Source organism: Sander lucioperca, chromosome 8, assembly GCF_008315115.2.
Source record: "Sander lucioperca isolate FBNREF2018 chromosome 8, SLUC_FBN_1.2, whole genome shotgun sequence".
In the NCBI taxonomy this organism is placed as follows: domain Eukaryota; kingdom Metazoa; phylum Chordata; class Actinopteri; order Perciformes; family Percidae; genus Sander; species Sander lucioperca.
In genome coordinates, this window is record NC_050180.1 from 10,699,336 (window position 1) to 10,717,625 (window position 18,290).

At 40.1% G+C, this 18,290-nt stretch overlaps 1 protein-coding gene and 1 long non-coding RNA gene across 2 annotated transcripts; both read left to right on the forward strand.

Annotated features, from left to right (window-relative positions):
• Positions 1–12,052: 12,052 nt before the first annotated feature.
• Positions 12,053–13,118, forward strand: LOC116037794 (FAST kinase domain-containing protein 3, mitochondrial-like). The gene is made up of 3 exons (XM_031281824.1): positions 12,053–12,603; positions 12,712–12,862; positions 12,972–13,118. The coding sequence occupies exons 1-3, from the start codon at positions 12,391–12,393 to the stop codon at positions 13,052–13,054; spliced, it is 447 nt and encodes a 148-aa protein (XP_031137684.1). The 5' UTR covers positions 12,053–12,390; the 3' UTR covers positions 13,055–13,118.
• A 2,131-nt stretch (positions 13,119–15,249) lies between these two features.
• LOC116037795 lies at positions 15,250–16,905 on the forward strand. The gene is made up of 2 exons (XR_004101949.2): positions 15,250–15,377; positions 16,389–16,905. It is a non-coding gene; the product is annotated as an uncharacterized LOC116037795 (long non-coding RNA).
• The last annotated feature ends 1,385 nt before the right edge of the window (positions 16,906–18,290 follow it).

The following is an 18,290-nucleotide window of genomic DNA, read 5'->3' on the forward strand; positions in this document are numbered from 1 at the left end:
CACTGTGATTAGAAAAGAGAACACTGTTGTTTCACATCAAGGTTATTGTACACAAAAGAAGCCAAAGTTAATCAGTTGCCCTCAAGAAGAATTATTTTGTAGACTAGGGGACTAGGGGACTATTATCACCTATCTGGCCAAGGGCATATCCATTGAAATTTAACACCAGTGTACTGTAGTCGCCCATAAAAGCCCTGACACCCGACTTCGTTCCACTGCAGTGATGCAATCAATCACAAGTGTAACACGAGGCAAACTCACCCAGTCAAGTACCACTGTTTTTCACGAGGGCCTTGGTTCCATTCACTTGTGCACAAACCATAACCATGGCTGTAATCTAACTCAAGGTTGACATTGAAAAGTGTCCACCTCTACATTTTGACACAAACTCTTCAAGTGTAATAAATAGAATGAAGTCACATTTTACTCAAAGTGGAAACACCTCATCTGGAAGTGTGATTTTTGCCCATATTCTGCAAAATAAGGTTTCATTTGTTTATCCAAACTTTTCATCCATTGAAATATTTTCGTGTGTCAGTGGCATATGCAAGGTTTGAAACAACTTGAAACAAATCCATTGAAAACACAATAGAGTTTTTGCTTGATTTGGTCCATTTAGATCATGTATACTTTACATTGCTGCTGACCAAAGCCGTACAGTAGCTTTTTGAAACGTATGATGCATTTTCCCTAAGTCTCTGTCAGACATGGTTCCAAGTCATTTGCCTCCTCAGTTGCCTGTCAACCTGTACAGACTTGAAGCTTGCTTGAGGTAATTTTTCACATTTAATTTCATGCATTCTATTGGTCAAAGTATCATAGTGGGGTAATACAGCTAGAAATGTTACATGAAAAATCAGCTGGAAATGTGCATTCCTGTGCTGTCAAAAACTTCTTCAATTCTTTGGAATTTGGAATTGGCCTAATTCTTAATGCAAGAAGTGAGCATATTTACATGATCCCGTCATAATATCCATGTTTTGTATTGTTTGTCATCTAAATTAGATTTTTATTTTTTATTTTCAGATGTCAAAGCTTTCGAAAATGTATCTTTTATCTCCATTTTGGCCTCATATTGACGCACATCCCTAATCAATTCAGTCTATCCATTCAACCAGGTTTGTCATACATTTGTAGACAGAATGAACTGTTTTGTATTGCATGCATAAGGTTTGGCATTCGGCATTTGGCCACTGATTATAATAGGTCCTGACTCTGTATAGTTGTTGAATAAAGGCTAATTTCTCCTTAAACTATCAAATCAGCTAGTCAGATGGAGTAGCTACTGGATAATGAGCGAAAACAAATTGAAAATTTGAGTCATTTTTATCATTTGCTATTTAATTTCACCCAACTGTTAGCTCACTATACAACTGAAAATACCACATAATGTGCTTGGACACAGTGTCATTTCTTACATGTGGCACCTACTGCTTTGTGCAGATGATTGTGATTCAGCCTTTGCCCCAGTTAACTTTCACATGCATTTGGCAGGTTGGTTGGTGTTCATTTTAAGCACTGCAAATATAAATGTACATTATTTATACAGTGTATTTGCCATATGATTAGTGTTTGAATAAATATGATTTACACATTTTTCCCATGAAAAAAAGTTCTTTATTGCAATAAAGAAGTGCAGTTTATGAGGATAGAATGTAAATTTCCCCCAAAATATTCAACAACATTTTGCCAATCAAGAACACCTAGACCATAATCCTATGGTCTATAAAATGGGCGTGAACACTTAATCGCCTCAGATTTTGACTTTTAGTATGTACCCCCACACATGGTCAATGGTCTTTTAAAATGTTTTCTCTCTGATATACAGAGCCATATGAAAGACGTTTTATCAGCATGCTCTTCCACCAAAAAAAAATGGAAAAAGGGAGCATCTGATATCTTTCAGTTTCAGTTTTCCTTCCCTCCTAGCCTAATTCAGAATTCACATCATGTCAGGTGGAAGGTAGTGATGGGGAAGATGTTCACGGTTATGACATGTAAGCGTCCACGCCAAGATGCTGATTGCTTCCTGCTGTTTGATTTTTGAGTTGGTGATTTGGAGGGAGAAAATTATGTGCATGAGCCTGATATTTAGGTTCAATGAGTGATGGACTTTGATTGATATGGATCAGCTTTCCAGACACTTCTGTGCCATTTGCTGCTGAGTTAGAGAATGTTTTAGATCATTGCCCACAACTTTACTTCTTTTGGTTCACTCTCTCCTCTCTCTTTAACCTTGTTTCCAGTCGCAGCAGGCAGCTGTTTTCACTAAAAAACTCAGATAAACGCGCTGTACACAATCTGCCAAGCACCAAACAGCAGACAGACAGAGTTAACAACTTGCTGGTGATAGGCTATGATAGGAGTGAACTAAATAAGGGAAGATTGAGAAGATGCAATTTTTGAGTGTGGATCTGCATTTTTTTTATCTCTTTAAATGAACTGAATATTTTGAATTGACAGAAAAATTACATTAAACTACATTTGTAGAGGATGTAGGCCATTTTGGTAAATATATACCCCCTGACAGAATGAGCTACCCTACTTTTAACTACCTTTTTAGAGAAGGTAAGCCATTCTGATAGATGTTTCGCACCTGACAGAATGAGCTACCCTACTTTAATAGAGTTAAACCCCAACCAGTTCTTTATATGGAAAGTCAATTTTATGAATAGCCCCAAATCACTCTCTCTCAGAGGCCTTTACAGTCTGTACAACATGACACTCTACGGGGGAAATATGATAATATATCATGACATGATAGAGTTTTTTTTAACTGGTACATATTTCGCCATGCTGTTTTTACCAAGCTAGCTTACCCTTCAGTATCTCTGGTTATGTTGCAGGCAGTATGTCAAATCAGTCAGCAGAACTCTTAATAGCAGATTTCTGTAGCAAAGTTTTATCAAGATGATGATAATTTGGTTAAACATATTTCAGCTACTACATAATTCAGCTTTTTGATATATGACTCATTCTGTGTAAACCTCTGCTGCATTAGCATGGAGCCAGTCAAATTAAAAGTGTATACTTCTTGTCACCAGTAGCTCATTGAATTGTCTGTGCAGCTTTGGTCTCAGATGAAGAGACTTTTTTTTTCTTTCTTTTCTCATAATTCATTCACGACAGCTAGGGAAAAGTAAGTAGCCTTTGCTTATCTTGTGATTAAGCCTTTCTGAATCCACTCTGTTGTTTTCTAGTTTCTACAACTCTTCAGAAGAGATGCATGCAGTGGCTGCTAGTCCTCCAGGTGTGTCCAGGCTCCATTTAGCTCTCTATTGCTTTGCATAAAACAATGAAGAGTTGAAAGTGTTTTAATGTAGGAAAAATACAGTTTTCTATGCCTTCTATTCAAAAGGTATCCATCCTACAAAGTAAGTATATTCTTAAAAGCATATCCCCACCCAATAAATAACAACTTGTGTTTGTTTACTTCATTTCAAACCGACTTCATTAGGTTGACCTTTTATATGTTCTCTTTTACTCTTTGTCTCTATCTCCATTATCCTTGCATATCTCTCAAAACAAGGTGAATATTTGGCATGCAGTGGCTGAACACTATTTTATGTTCTAGCAGAGAACTCCACAGAGTTCACACACACAGTTATTGATATGTGAACTGGGACCACCCGTAACAAAATTAGAAAGTTATGAAAATTGAGTTATCTCTCAATGACCTATTAATAACTGTGGCATAGTTGTGAGCATGATTGTTGTACTATGCTTTGCACTGGCTGCTCTCTCTTCACGTCTATCTCTCAGCCACCTAACCATCTCTTTCTTTCCCAATTTCTTCCTCCATTTCTCTGTCTGTGTCTCACTCACCCCCAGGTTCTCTCTCGTCTTGTCCCTCTCTCTGCTGGGTGAGTGTGTTTTGTTAGGGAGGGCTGATTCTTCATACTTGGCTAAGGCTTTATGGACAATAAAGATCTGATTTCAAAGTCCGGCAGGGTGTTGGGCCTGGGGTCTTGGCTCACAGCTTTAGTTGCCTGCTGGGAGGAGACACTGCACAGCCCCTAACCAGATGGCCATCAGCCCACATACAGTAGATTCACATTATACATAATGTGTATTGTTCAAATTCTTGTCTGCGTGCCGCTTCATACTTTACCACCACAGAGTCACTGATCTGCGCTGATCTCCTTAAAATGACTATTAACTTCAGTGTTATAATAATTTGAGATTGTATATTGTATACTCTACTACTGAAAGCAAAACACACCTCACTTACAAGCTATTTCGTCGGTAAATAAAAGACAAACAATGTGCATACATTGGTTTTGCATAAAAGGGGTATTCCAGCTTACTCTAAAATGTTGGAGTTTCCTTGAATGCAACCCAATGGTTGACTTTTCGAGTCTGTGCTTGCAACTGTATTGCCACACCATTACAAATAAGATTTGACAAAGAATAAGTTCAGTGTGGTAAATTACCTATTTCATGCCAGTTTTAATAATAAATTGAGTTGAGATCAGGTGCTTGCTCAGCAATAAATTAGTCCAAAACATACGGTATGCTTTGGCAGTGTAAGTGTGAGTGATTTGTGGTTAATGGGCTAAATGAACCATCAGTGTGGTCTTTTAAGTGTTTCTCTCACTCCTCTCTGCCTGTTAGTTTCACAACAACAGCCAGAGCAAGAGATTCAGCGTCCTGCTCAAAGACACTTCAGCAGGGCAAATGCTGGCCAACACAGGAGCGGGAACCAGAGTTTTCTGGTTTAATCGTATCATCTCTACCATCCCTTCCCATGACGCCATGTTGACCTTACACAGCTTTGTGGTCAACTGGAGTCCCCTTAGTTGTTTATTCCCTGGCTGTTTCATCTTAATCACATAGCTCAGAGTGGAGATATGTGACGTGTCCTTCCAGCATGTATAATACATCTGTAGGGACTTAGTTCAGTGTTGTAAACGCCCTGATAGATACGGGAGCTTCACTACGAGCTGCCAACAGTGCATTTTTCAGTCATTACATTTTAACTTATAACATTATTTTTTTCTGTACGTTTGGTAGTAGAAGAAGAGAAGGACAGGAATGAAATACATGATATTGTGTGACATTAAAAAAAAAAAACGTGTCAGACCTTAATTTTAATATATTCCTAATTTTCCTTTGGCATCCCTAAACTCCAGCATTTTTCATATGGGCATGTTCAGTCAAACACATTTATTTAAAGGTGCTCTAAGCGATGTTGGGTGACGGCACTTCTTGTTGACGTTCAAAGTATTTTCAAACAAAACGAGGCTAGCTCACCCCTCCCTCCTCCTCATCCCGTCCCCTCTCCCTCCCTTCAGTGCTTCCGCGCACTAACCTCCCAACCCCCACCCCCAAATCCTTCTTGTTGGTTATTGGCTGGAACGCTGGAAGACTGTTTGTTATGTTTGGTGGTGCAGGTTGGCACAGTTTGTTTTTGTTGGCGTTTGTGGAGCCTGGGCTGTCTACAGAGACTACGTTTTTCTTTTTTTTTTTTTTTACAGTGTGTTCAGGGGACAGGCAGCTAGCATAGTGAGGAGTTGTTTGCTGTATGTGACAGAAAATGTTGTAGCCTAAAAAAACGCTTGGCATCGCTTACAGCACCTTTAATTCACGCTGTTCACATTGATACAATTTCTGGGTCCTGGTGGCGTTCATCTGCGTACACAGTACACAGAGCTGGTTGTAAATTGGCACACTTTACCTTAATTTAGGAGCTAATGCTAGCTTTGCAAGGTAGCCTACTACCGAACGCTGAACAAGAAGTTTTTAGGTGAGCAAAATGTTCCAATTAACTTTCATAAAGTAAAAACACACATGGAGAAGGTCAAAGTTTTAATATGAAGACATTGACAACACCCCAAAAAAGTTTAAAGCTGTTGTTTAGTTTTGTTTTTAGATCATTTTTTATTAGCACCATTTATCATTCAAACATACAGAACAGTGCCATGGATACGCAATGCTAAGCCTCTATCCTGATTGAATTCAGTGTGTAGCCACACTCCTAAAGCATTCCCTGCTTTATTATCTATTTTAAAATAAATGGGACCATAATTTAGGAAAATGTTTACTGAGGTAATAAATCAAGTGAGAAGTAGGGTAATTTTTCAATAGACTTCTATACAATTGGACTTCTCTTTGAAGCCAGTGGAGTCACCCCCTGCTGGGAATTAGACAGAATGCAGGTTTAAGGCATCTCAGCATTGGCTTCACTTTTCAGACCCAGAACTTGCCACTTGGTTAGTCCACAACTTTGGTCCAGAGTGGAATACTTAATCAACTGTTGGATGGATTGCTATGAAATGTTGAACTTTGTGATTAGTTCTAATTAGCAAATTTTAGCTAAATGCTAACATACTTAACTAAGATGGTGAACATTATACCTGCCATGCCAGCATTGTCATTGTGAGCATGTTGCCCTGCTAGCATAGCTCAAAGCATTGCTCTGCCTGAGTAGCCTACAGAGCGGACTCTGTTTACCAAAAATCACAGCAAATATAGGACCTTAACTACCTGTACCCTAATACTGTACCCAGCTCGTATAATGTCACACAAGTCACAGTGGATCAAAATAATCTACCGTACTGTTATACTGTAATGGCATTCCGTATTATACTGTATACTGCGTCATACTGTGTTTGGACAGTCTCATATGAGAAGGCTTATCTGTACAGAAAACATACTGAATAAACAATCAGTTGCAATAACTTTTAGTATCCCCTTGGGTCTGACACTGATTGAACTGAACGAGCATTGGTCCGGGTTATGAAGTGTTCCCTCCCTCCTCCACCTAGGAAAAGCTAACAGTCCTAACCCCTGTCCTGCCACACCTATCATACACAGGCTACACACACATTCCCCCTCTCACACTGCTTTCATCTGGGCGTGAAATGGATTCCTACTGTCTGCCAGAATGCACCACCTATCTCTGGATGTGATTCTCTTTCACCCTCCTTCTCTTTTCCTGTATTTCTTTTTCTGTACCACACGTGTGCCCTTTTGTTTCCATAGAAAGAAATGCCTCGCCCGCACTGCAAAGTCCACCAAACACATTCCCGGGCGTTTATGATCGAAAATAGATTAGGAATCCCATAGGAGCTAATATTTTATATGACAACTTGAATTAGATTTAAATCAAAAACACATGACGCCCCGAACCTTTTTAAAACAAACCACAGTCATCCCTGGAATCCCCAGGAGAAAGGCATGTTCATGAAATTCCTTCATAACTGGCACACACACATATATATACACACACACACACACATACACACACACACACTGAGTGTGAGAGAGGTTGTAGTATAAAATATTGATACCTCCCGCTGCCACATGATTTTACATGTCCAGAAGCAGAAAGTCTGTTTTCTAAGAAAGGAACTTAAGTTATGCAAAATGATGGTCTTGTTACAGCAAGTAATGAAAGTAAACCCTGTTCCAGGCAACTGCCTCTCACTGAGAATGGCTGCAGTCTGTCAACAAAAACTACATAATTCTGCTTCTTTTCTCTCATAGGGCTGGGCCGGTGTCAGCTCAGTGACCCTATCGTAATTGGACACACATTATTTGGATCATAAAAAACACTTGGAATCAACCAGCTGACCAGTTATCTAGAAGAATAACTCTGCAGAGAGGCGATGGCAAGGAGCTAAACCGGAATGTTCCAATGAACCAGCTACAGATTAATTCTCAGTAAGATCTAACTTATGTCTCTTGAATTGCCAGAGGAATCTGAATTGTTCAAGTGGTCTCTGTCGGAATCTCCTCCATATTTGTACACAGGCAGAAAACACTTAACTACATGGTATCTGTTTGGCAAGGTTTTATTTGATTGCTTTTATAAATGCCGGGGATATACATTCTGCTAATAGATTCGTGCTATTCCTATGAAAAAAAACCTAGCTAGTGAGCTAGCTAGTCACGCAAAGCCAGACCTATCTCTCGAGCACTGCACTGGGAGAGTGCTGGAGAGATAGGTCTGGCTGCACCCATTATCATTCTGCAGTAGGGGGAAAAACTCTCTGGCCTTTTTGGTATTTATTTAAACCAATCACAATTGCAGGTAGCAGAAGGGGAGGAGAATGCAGCGTGAAATATGTGGCCAATGGCAGTCTACATCAGGTGAGTCAGATAACAAGTGGGCAAACATTGATGTAAACAATGAAGGTTACAAAACTTTTAAAAAGAAGTGGTTTTGCAAATGTTTTATGAACATTTGCATTCACCATGTTTGTTAGACTTCAAGGATTTACCTAATGTGTTTAGGTGACAGTAATTATAGCTTTAGTGCATAACTTTTTGATATTAATGAACGTCCGTTACATTCAAGCCATTGCCAAATGAGTTGCTACAAAGTTAATTAAGACTATCAGCTCCACACAACTCTCTGTATTTCTCTGTATGGCTATGTTCAGAAGATTGTGGCGTCCAGTGACTATGCCGCACAGAAGCTTGAGTAAAGATAATTACCTCTTCTGAAGAGTCCATCATGTTTTTTTAATCCTCCGTGTCCTCCTTGGCTATTAGCAACTACGTGGAGGAGGGGTCAGGGGGATCACGTAAGGCTGTATCATGTGGACGCGCCAACAGTGTTGTTGTCATTTCTTAGAATTCCTTATGGGGAAGACAAAAACTACGCACTATATCTTTAACACTAAATGTTAACGGAAACCCACATGGTACATTTAAGGTTTACATCCAATACCTATTATCAGTTAATAAAATATGATGAATTGTTCCATATTGTACTACCCAACATTTTATAAAATGATCTTAACATGCTGTTTACATGTTGCAATAATAAATTCTGTGAGGAGTCTGCATGTTCTCCTCATGCATGTGTAGGTTTTCTCCAGGCATTGCGGATTCCTTCCACAGTCCAAAGACAGGACAGTTAAGAGAACTGTGTGAAAACCTAATAACTCCTTTACTGATAGATGCTTTAAAGTTGCCCTGCCACACAAAACCGTTTTTACTTGTTAGGTCCATAAGTGTTTGTGTTATGTCGTGAATGTGAAAATGAACTGCTACCTCCTCTGTCAGCTCTAGCCACTGAAAAGAAATAAGTGGAGAATTCAGGCCAATTACAAAAGCTGGTCAGTCTGACATCATGTTCTGATCATGTAAATGATGCTGATAGCCAGGCTCTCATTGGCTAGCTGTTAGCCAATCAGAGTCAAGCAGCTTAGCTCATTGAATATTAATGAGAACTGGCACAAATCGAGCTGTGTCTTCCTGCAGGCTTTCTATACCACGCTAGAATGGCTTGAAACAAGGTAACCAAGGCATTTTTTCCACAAAAAATGTTACAGAGTCCATGATAGAACTTCAGACATTACAATAAAGTAATGAAATATGTGTGGCAGGGCACATTTAATCTTATTTAAAATTTTAACTGAAGCTTCACATGGTCTGCCTGTGTCATGGTCATGACGCCAGAGAACCAATTTCTCTCCCAGTACAAATTTACCAGTAAAGGTAACCATTTTGACTGTGTAATCCAATAGCAGCAATAATTTAGAAAAGATGCGGACAGAGTCAACATGTTCTCCAAATGCGTCACATCCATTTGTGAGTAATGATAACATCACTGTTGAACTTTATATTTTTAGATTTGGCCAAAGCGTGGTGTGATGTTGTACCCATACACCGTATGTTTGTGTATACATAGATAAATGCGTGTACTGGCGTGTGTTTCCACTGGGTTAATAACATTTTCCAAAACCTTTTCCAGTTTCACTCACTATAGCACAATGACGTTTCTTTTGTCTTTATGATATTCTTTTAAATGTCCAATGTTTGTAATCCAAATTCAAAAGTATTTTTCTGTCACAATAAGCTCAACAAACTTAGTAAGATATTTTATGAAATTGGTTGATTTAGCTTCAGAAAGGTATTATTTGCTTGCAAACAGGTATTTTGGGCTGAAGAAATGATTCTGCTTGTTTTAAAGATTCAACACAATGCATTAACACAAACATACTTTCTCAAGAAATGAAAACTAGACTAAATTTGTACTCACTCTTCCACATCCCTCACAAAACCCACAGGGACACACAGCCAGAGTGACTATTCAGTGTGATTCATCAGCATTACCGGCAGAACAGTAACTTTATTATAACAGATCTTATCCTGTCTGCTCTGCTCACCATTTGAAAGCTCTGGGTCTTTTTTACTCTTTCTTCTTTATCCAACTCGTGTCCAGAGGGCTTGTGGTGTTGTGAAGAGATAGAAGGGGAACCAGCCAGATGGGTAACAAGCACACACACACAAACACACACGCAGATTGTCTTGGAGATATGGGGTGCAGACGACTTTCAGATCCGCCTCCATATACTACTCTGTGCCTCACCAGCCACACACAAACACAGAGCACTCAACACAGAGACAGCTTTTTTCACAGAAGCACACTGAGGTATTGAACTTCTTTAACTCCAGTATCACAATCTATGCTCGACACAAAAACAAGCACAAGCTCAATAATTAACCAGAGAGAAAAAAAAAACACCCAACACAAACATGTTCTGCAACTATGCTAAATAAAAACAGTGCATATCAGAGCAAACGCTATGTATCACTGAATAAAAAGTTGTCATTTTTTGATGAATGATAACGAACTCTATTTCCGGCATCTGAGAAACCATGATGGTGCTCTGTACTATGTGACTGGGAGAGGCTACACATGTTTAATACAGGCTCTCTGCTGTTACTGTAACATACCCACTAATGGCTTGTTCCCCCGTAAAATATGGGCAAAATTAAGCTCAGCTGTGACTTGAGGCAATGTGAACTAGAGGCAAGTCAGTTTGTTTGTATATAGCACCATCTTGTGGGAATTGTTAAAAGCTGTTGATGGACACCGCCAGCAGGAGGGAGAAGATAAAGTCAGAGTCAAAAGTAGCTTTGCTGAAACAGCTTTCAAGAGCAACACAGCTGTATACAAAGAGTTGAAAGGTCAGAGAGAAATGTCATAAATGTGATTGCCTAATGATACTGTAGGTTTTGCAGATTACTAATTCGTTCACAAATAAATAATCATGACACATGCCTGGCTCTGCGTATTTTGTTCTGGCTTCTGGTGGGGTTTGAAGGACTATTTGAAGTGTAGCTTTTGGGGATAAAAGATCATGGAGCCATTTTCTGATGAGCCACCAATTATAAAGGGTTTGTAAGTTGTAACTAATGGCTTTATCAGTGTTCATCATCAAGGTAATTCTTTTATAATTCTTTATTGATCAAATTGTAGCAATTGTTGCGTAAGAAGAACTATTGTGTTGCCATATTGTTAAAAAAAATCCTTATGGCAGGTTTTTATCCTCCTTCAGGGCACTTAATACATAAGGAAAAAACTCTGATGGATATCATGCCTTTTGGGCAAAAAAGAAAATATTGACAGAATCCATGTATTGACAACTTATTGACATATAGAACTGCAGACTGGTGGCTTATTTGAGACTGTGAAACCCACAGGTATCTTTTGACCACCGTGCTGGTATGGTGCTGGTATGTGTGTGTGTGTGTGTGTGTGTGTGTGTGTGTGTGTGTGTGCGATCAACCATAATGCAGGTGAGTATATGCAGCCGGCCTGCGGTACACTGTTTGACCACAGAGTGGCAGCACATGTAAACACATGTACTCTTACACAACCCATTACCAAACGCTGAAGGCGAGTTTTATAATATGTTGTGGCACCTCTATGGTACTCCTGTCTCACGGAAGGTAAGTCGTCTTTAACGCATATATTTTATTTAAGTTTCATTCTAAGTGTAGCCTAAAACCATGTAAATTGCATTCTTTGAAGTTGACAGTTATCTTGTGTAACTGCTTTCTTGGAATCTGTTGAGTGAAGCACTGTTTATGAAAGCATGTAAATGCACTGACAGTGACTGTTCTTGTCTTTACGGTGTTCTGAGACAGAAAGGGGCTGTTACATCACTGAGACAACAATGAAGTCCATCGCCTGTTTCTCATTGTCTGTCAGAGCGGCCTGTCAGAACACCTCTGCTTGTTTTCCTCTAAATCGAGGTCCAAATCTTTGCAGTCCAGTGGGCAGATGCTCTAATGTGGATTTCGTGCAGACGCAACCTAAAACAGCTGTAAGAATTGCTCCACACCTCTCACCATACACCAAACCACAGAGCAACACGGCTGCACTAGTCAACATCCAGTCTCTGACTGAAGGGGAGGTGATCTCTGAGCTGTGCTCCAGGCTGGCAGGCTTCCCCCGGCAATGGCAGGGCAGAGGGACTGGCCACTTTACTTGGAGCATGTGTTGAGTTTGGCCTGGACGCCCATAGCCCTCTAGTCCTCAGGCTGATTAATGAGTGCCTGGAGCTCCTCTGCAACAAGGACATTGGGGTGGCACAGCTGTGCCACCTGGGCGAGGTGGCATACACCCTGGAAGGCCGCCAGTCAGCCATGGTGACAGAGGTCCTGGACTCTGTAGGTGATGCTGTAGAAGAGGATGGTATCTCTCCCAGCGAGGCTGCCACAGTCTTCTCCCTGCTGGCTTTGTGTCACGATCCTGCCAGCCAGCGGCCGAAACTCGTGCTGCACACTTTGCACGGACACACACAGAGGCTGGTCCATCAGCTAAAAGCCAGTCAAGTCAGTGATATACTGCAGTCCCTGGTAAAGTTACAGCAGAGACAGGTAGAGCAGCCACTTCACAACTCCTCTTTGATTTGCGGTGCAGAATGAGATTCCACTTGGATGTTTTTGAACATATTTGTTTCACAGGCCATTTCCCTGGTGCTGAGGCTGAGTCACAGAGCATCTCGGGTCTTCAAAGCTTTTAGTGATGATGAAGTTATTAAGGTGCTCTCTGCACTGATGATCCTGGGACAGCATGAGGAGCAGCTCCTGGCTGCTATGGAGAAAGACTTACCAGGTGTGGTTTATTGTGCTTAGGGGAAATGTGGCCTTTAGTCGAAATAGACGTATTCCTCATGCCATGTGCTATTTGAAGTTAATCCTTAAGTCCATTTGCCGTGTGTCAGGGAGGCTGGGAAAGTGTGATCCGGAGGTGATCAGCACCGTCATGGAGTACTGTCTGCAAATGAGGTGCCGAGTCAATCTTTGAGGCTGTGGCAGAGAACTTCGTATGCTATGCTGAAAGGCACACCACCCTTCAGATAGCCAAACAGATTGTTACAGGTCCTCCACTGCTTTTCTTTTAAATGTTCCTTACGTGTCACATAAAAGTACCGGGGAAAGTGCATCCTGTTTTTACGTCCCTAACTGTGGAAATCACTGCCTTTGGATATTAGAATGGCAAGCTTTCTCTGCATATTTAAAATAAAACTAAAGGCTTATATTTTTAATCTGGCTTTTGATTTGTCATTTAGTCATGTTATGCATTTTCTTTTACATGTGTTAATAATTGTTAGTTAAATCATTTCTTTTAACCCTGGTGTTCATTTTATTCTGCTGGTTTTAACATTGTATGTTCTTATTTTTGTAAGTTTTAGTCTTGCTTTTTTTCCCTCACCTGTGTTTTAATTTTGTGTATTTTGTGATTTTGTAATTTTGTTCTGTGAAGCACTTTGGGATGCATGCTTGCATGAAAGGTGCTATATAAATAAATAAAAGTTAAAGTTAAGTATTGCATCCACAGCACAGCCTATACAACATGTCAGTGTATGTCATATGTGTGTGATGTGGGATGTGTACGTGGTCCTTGTCTGTCCTACAGCACAGGGGGAGCCATTGGAGAAGAATGCACTGGGACAACTGACACAGCTCCATCTCTCCACCTCATTAGAGTGCAGTTTTGTGGTTTTTAAAGGTCCTATGACATGCTGCTTTTTGGATGCTTTTATATAGGCCTTAGTGGTCCTCTAATACTGTATCTGAAGTATCTTTTATATAGGCCTTAGTGGTCCTCTAATACTGTATCTGAAGTCTCTTTTATATAGGCCTTAGTGGTCCCCTAATACTGTATCTGAAGTCTCTTTTATATAGACCTTAGTGGTCCCCTAATACTGTATCTGAAGTCTCTTTTATATAGGCCTTAGTGGTCCCCTAATACTGTATCTGAAGTCTCTTTTATATAGACCTTAGTGGTCCCCTAATACTGTATCTGAAGTCTCTTTCCAGAAATTCAGCCTTGGTGCAGAATTACAGCCACTAGAGCCAGTCCCACAATGAGCTTTCCTTAGGATGTGCCATTTCTGTGTCTGTAGCTTTAAATGCTATTGAGGAGGAGAGAGGGGGGGCAAGGTGGAGGGTGGGGGTGTGGACTTGACCAACTACCATGCTTCGCATGTTTTCAAGCCATGATGTCTCTCTCTTTCTCATGGGCGAGCCAAATTCTCTGGGCGGGCAAAGCAGAAAAAGGGGAGGTAACCTTTCCCCTTATGACGTCATAAAGGGAAGATTCCAGATTGGCCCATCTGAGCTTTCATTTTCTCAAAGGCAGAGCAGGATACCCAGGGCTCGGTTTACACCTATCGCCATTTCTAGCCACTGGGGGACCATAGGCAGGCTGGGGGAACTCACATTAATGTTAAAAAACCTCGTAAAGTGACATTTTCATGCCATGGGACCTTTAAAGTTGAAATAGTGCATGTGGGACTATTATACTGGTACAATAATAGTGCTCTGAGTGCCAGATGAAAAATTAAGAATTGAGTCGGATAATAAATAACCGCAATGAATTGTCCTTGATGTCCTCCTCATCAGGGTCCCAGACTGCCCTTCTTCCTCCATGTGAAGAAGTTTTCCTCTGCGGACCAGGCCTTTGAGACACCTGTGGAGAGTCTCCTCTACAAACAGGTCAAAGGGCCACTCACAGAGCTGCTGGGGGGAAAGTTTTACTCCACCAGAATCTTTACTCACTGTGGATACACAATAGGTAAGCAATAACTATAGGGATATACACAACTATATGATTGAAATGGGGAAATGTAAATTGTATGTGATTACTGAACCAGTTGCAGTTTATCCATTTTTAATTAAAAAAATAATCAAACGTGTCAGTGGCTAACCTAAACTGCAGTACTCAGGGATACCATGTTGTTTTGTTTCATTTTTCTATCCAGATGTGGAAATATGCCTGGATGAGAAGGGATATGTTCTGCCTCTGTCACAGAGGGATCACACTTACAGAAGTTAAGAACCACATTCTGCAGTGGTGTTGTCCGATTGAAACACCAATCTTCATACATTTTGAACCAAATAAAAGTGAACAAAGCCTGGCCTGTTTAGAGTTGCAAGTAAGCTGCATGACATTTGTGCCTTTTCTTAACTGATAATTTCAACTTTGCCTTTATGTCTTGTTCATGTTTAGGATGGCACTGTGTTTGGATGATCAGAACCGTTTCTGTAGCAACACACAGCACCTGCTGGGGAAGGAAGCCACTAAAAGGAGACACCTTCGCAGCATGGGCTATGTGGTGGTGCAGGTATGCTTGACAAACTAGGTTATTGCATTTACTGTAGGTACCACCGCTTGGCTAATTTAAAGCTGTGTTTTGGCAAACTGAAGTTTACTTGGTATCCAATTTGTTGAAGTAGGCTCCACTATAAGGCCTCCTGCACACTGCCTGCGTGGCGTGAGCGTGTCAGCTGCGTGGCGTGTCCGTTTTTATTTAGGCTCCCATGTTAACAGGTTAGAGCTTACACACTGCCTGTGTGACATGCACGTCTCAGGCGAGGCTCGAGCCATGCTGAAAACGCGTACATGCTAGAAATAGGACCGACGCCTATTTTTCACGCGACACGCAAGCGTGTTGGAAGTGTTTCCAGGCAAAATAGAATACGAAAAGATGTTTATATGTCATTTTGACACAGATACTTAGTAATAAATGACATTTTGATGTTTGAAAGTCTCTAGGTTTTGACATAAATGCAGATATAAATGTAATTTAAAAAAATAATAATAAATAATTATCGATTTTCAAATGTTGCACCTCTCAATACAGATCAAAATATTCTGTAGCCTATTTTGTCGTCAATACTGCCAACGTTGTCTTTGCTGTAATCAAAAAAATATTGACAAATTAAAGTTGAAGAACACGCTATTATTTCATTTTATCAATGGGAAACATATATGTGCACAGACAAGGCTAGCAGCAGCAGCACCGCGTCAGACACGTTTCTGGTGTGCAAAGACATAGAAAACGCCACGCAACTGACACGCAACAGAAACACCACGCTCACGGCATGCAGGCACTGTGCAGAAGGCCTAAGAAACATCAAAATCTTGTTGTGTTGATGTTGTGTTCTAATGTTTATGCTTATATTTTACTATTTTGTCAGTTACTGTAAAGCATGACAGGTGTTTTTATAAATAAAATTGCCATTGCCATTAAAATTGACACATTGACAGCTTTACTCATCAAGGCATGATTTGGAAGGGAAAGATGGCTGTCAATAAAATGCACAACAAGATCCCTGCTGCTTTTCTCTTCCAGATCCCTTACTTTGAATTTGAGAAGCTGATAACTGAGGAGCAACAGGTCCAATATCTTCACAACAAGATCTTTCCCACCATCTTCAAGTTCAATCACTGATCTTAGTCGCCCAACCAAATATTCTTCTGTGAGCTTTATTGGTTGATCCGGTTATGTTGCTGTACAAATCAAGCAATAGTCCGATGAGCTGCATGGACATTCAGCTGAGTGATGCACACTATACACTATATGAAGAAGATACAAGGCGTGGCAGAAAATGTAAATACTTTTTGTCTGTGATATTCAGATTCAGCACATATCCTACATATCACATATCCTAGGATAAGGATACTTATGTCCGGAAATAAGGCAGAATAAAACATTCAGCAGGCACATAAGTGCCAAGTAACATAGGCATAATTTAACTGAAGTTACTGTAAAATAAATAAAAATAATATTTTTGTTTGTTCCCATGTTCCCTTTGTTTGTTTTTTGTCATTTTATGAAGCAACCTGCCTTGTTTTGAGCATGGAAGGTACAAAAAAAGAGTAAATGGATAGTGTTACAAGAAATCTTTTTTTAAAAAGTTGAAGAATTAAATCAAACTGGTTTGGAAATGCAGCTGCTAAAGATTGGTCGTCTTAGCAGCTGTCCCTAGTACGTCCCTGGCCATTTGTGTGACTATATATGTGATATTTGCACCTTATGATGTTGTTACACTGACTTTGCCACTGATTTCAGGGAGCAACATTTTTTTAATACAGTAATAGCTACTGGCATACTGACTACATTTTTACATGATCGGGACTATTTATGTGATACATTTAAATAGAAAATATGTGTAAATATTAAGTGTCACAGTGTTGTTGCTTTGACCTTTGCCCTGTTGTGCCATTGGTTCCGGATTTTCTTTGGGGAAGGGAATGTGACCTCATTTACTGGCCAATATGTTTGAGATGTTCAAAATGAAATATACATGAGATGTACAAATGTGTAACATTAAATATGCTTTTATTTGATATACCATAAATTGCCTTTTATCCGTATTATCCTTTAGACTGGCGGTTGCTTCATCAAAACCATAAACGAGAACACTTGATGTCATGTACTGTATCCAGAAAATGCACGAATTAATTTCACAGTGAAAGATTTACACTTAACAGTCAATTAATGACAGCTATGAAGATATCCCTGTACTGTACAATTACCTTAACTGTTATTGACTGCTATTAATTTGATCAGACAGAGAAACAGAAAAAGCAACACCGTGGAAAATTGAATCAAGGCCTAAGATTAAAAAAACAAGAAACAGTTCTAAACCTGATTTGCAAAAAGTAAAACCAAATGATCTGTAAATGTTGTGTGCAGTACAACTGGGGAATGAAGACACAATATTTATATACTGTTGTCCCCTTGCATCCTCAAGCACATCCTCAAGCGTACAAAATGATTGGACCTTGTCTCTCTGTACTTGTCAGTTTTACATGCATCTAAATGTCATTTAACAGTCTTTCAAAATGACACACACATGCAATACCCATAGCATTTTCATACAACTAAAATAACAATGTTTATGGAGGAGTCTGTGAGGAAGGAGGTTGTACAGACTAGGAAAGAGAGACACATGAAAAAAGCAGTTGGGGTGGAGAGAAAATGATGGATGGCACCGAGTGAGATAGAGGAAGCTACAGAGGTGTCAGGGCAAAGTTAGTCTCGCTTTGCCAGACCCTCCTCCAAAGCACGCTGGAGGAGGGTCTGGCTAGTCCACATAGCATTCGGGGGTGGGAGGAAAACGTGCTCTGGTTTATTGGCATTTCTTTAAGCCAATCACAATCGTCTTGGGCGGTGCTAAGCACCGGAGAAAAGCTGGGGTGCCGCTGCAAAATAGGCTTGGAAGGAACTTGTTTTGGTCGTGCAACAGAA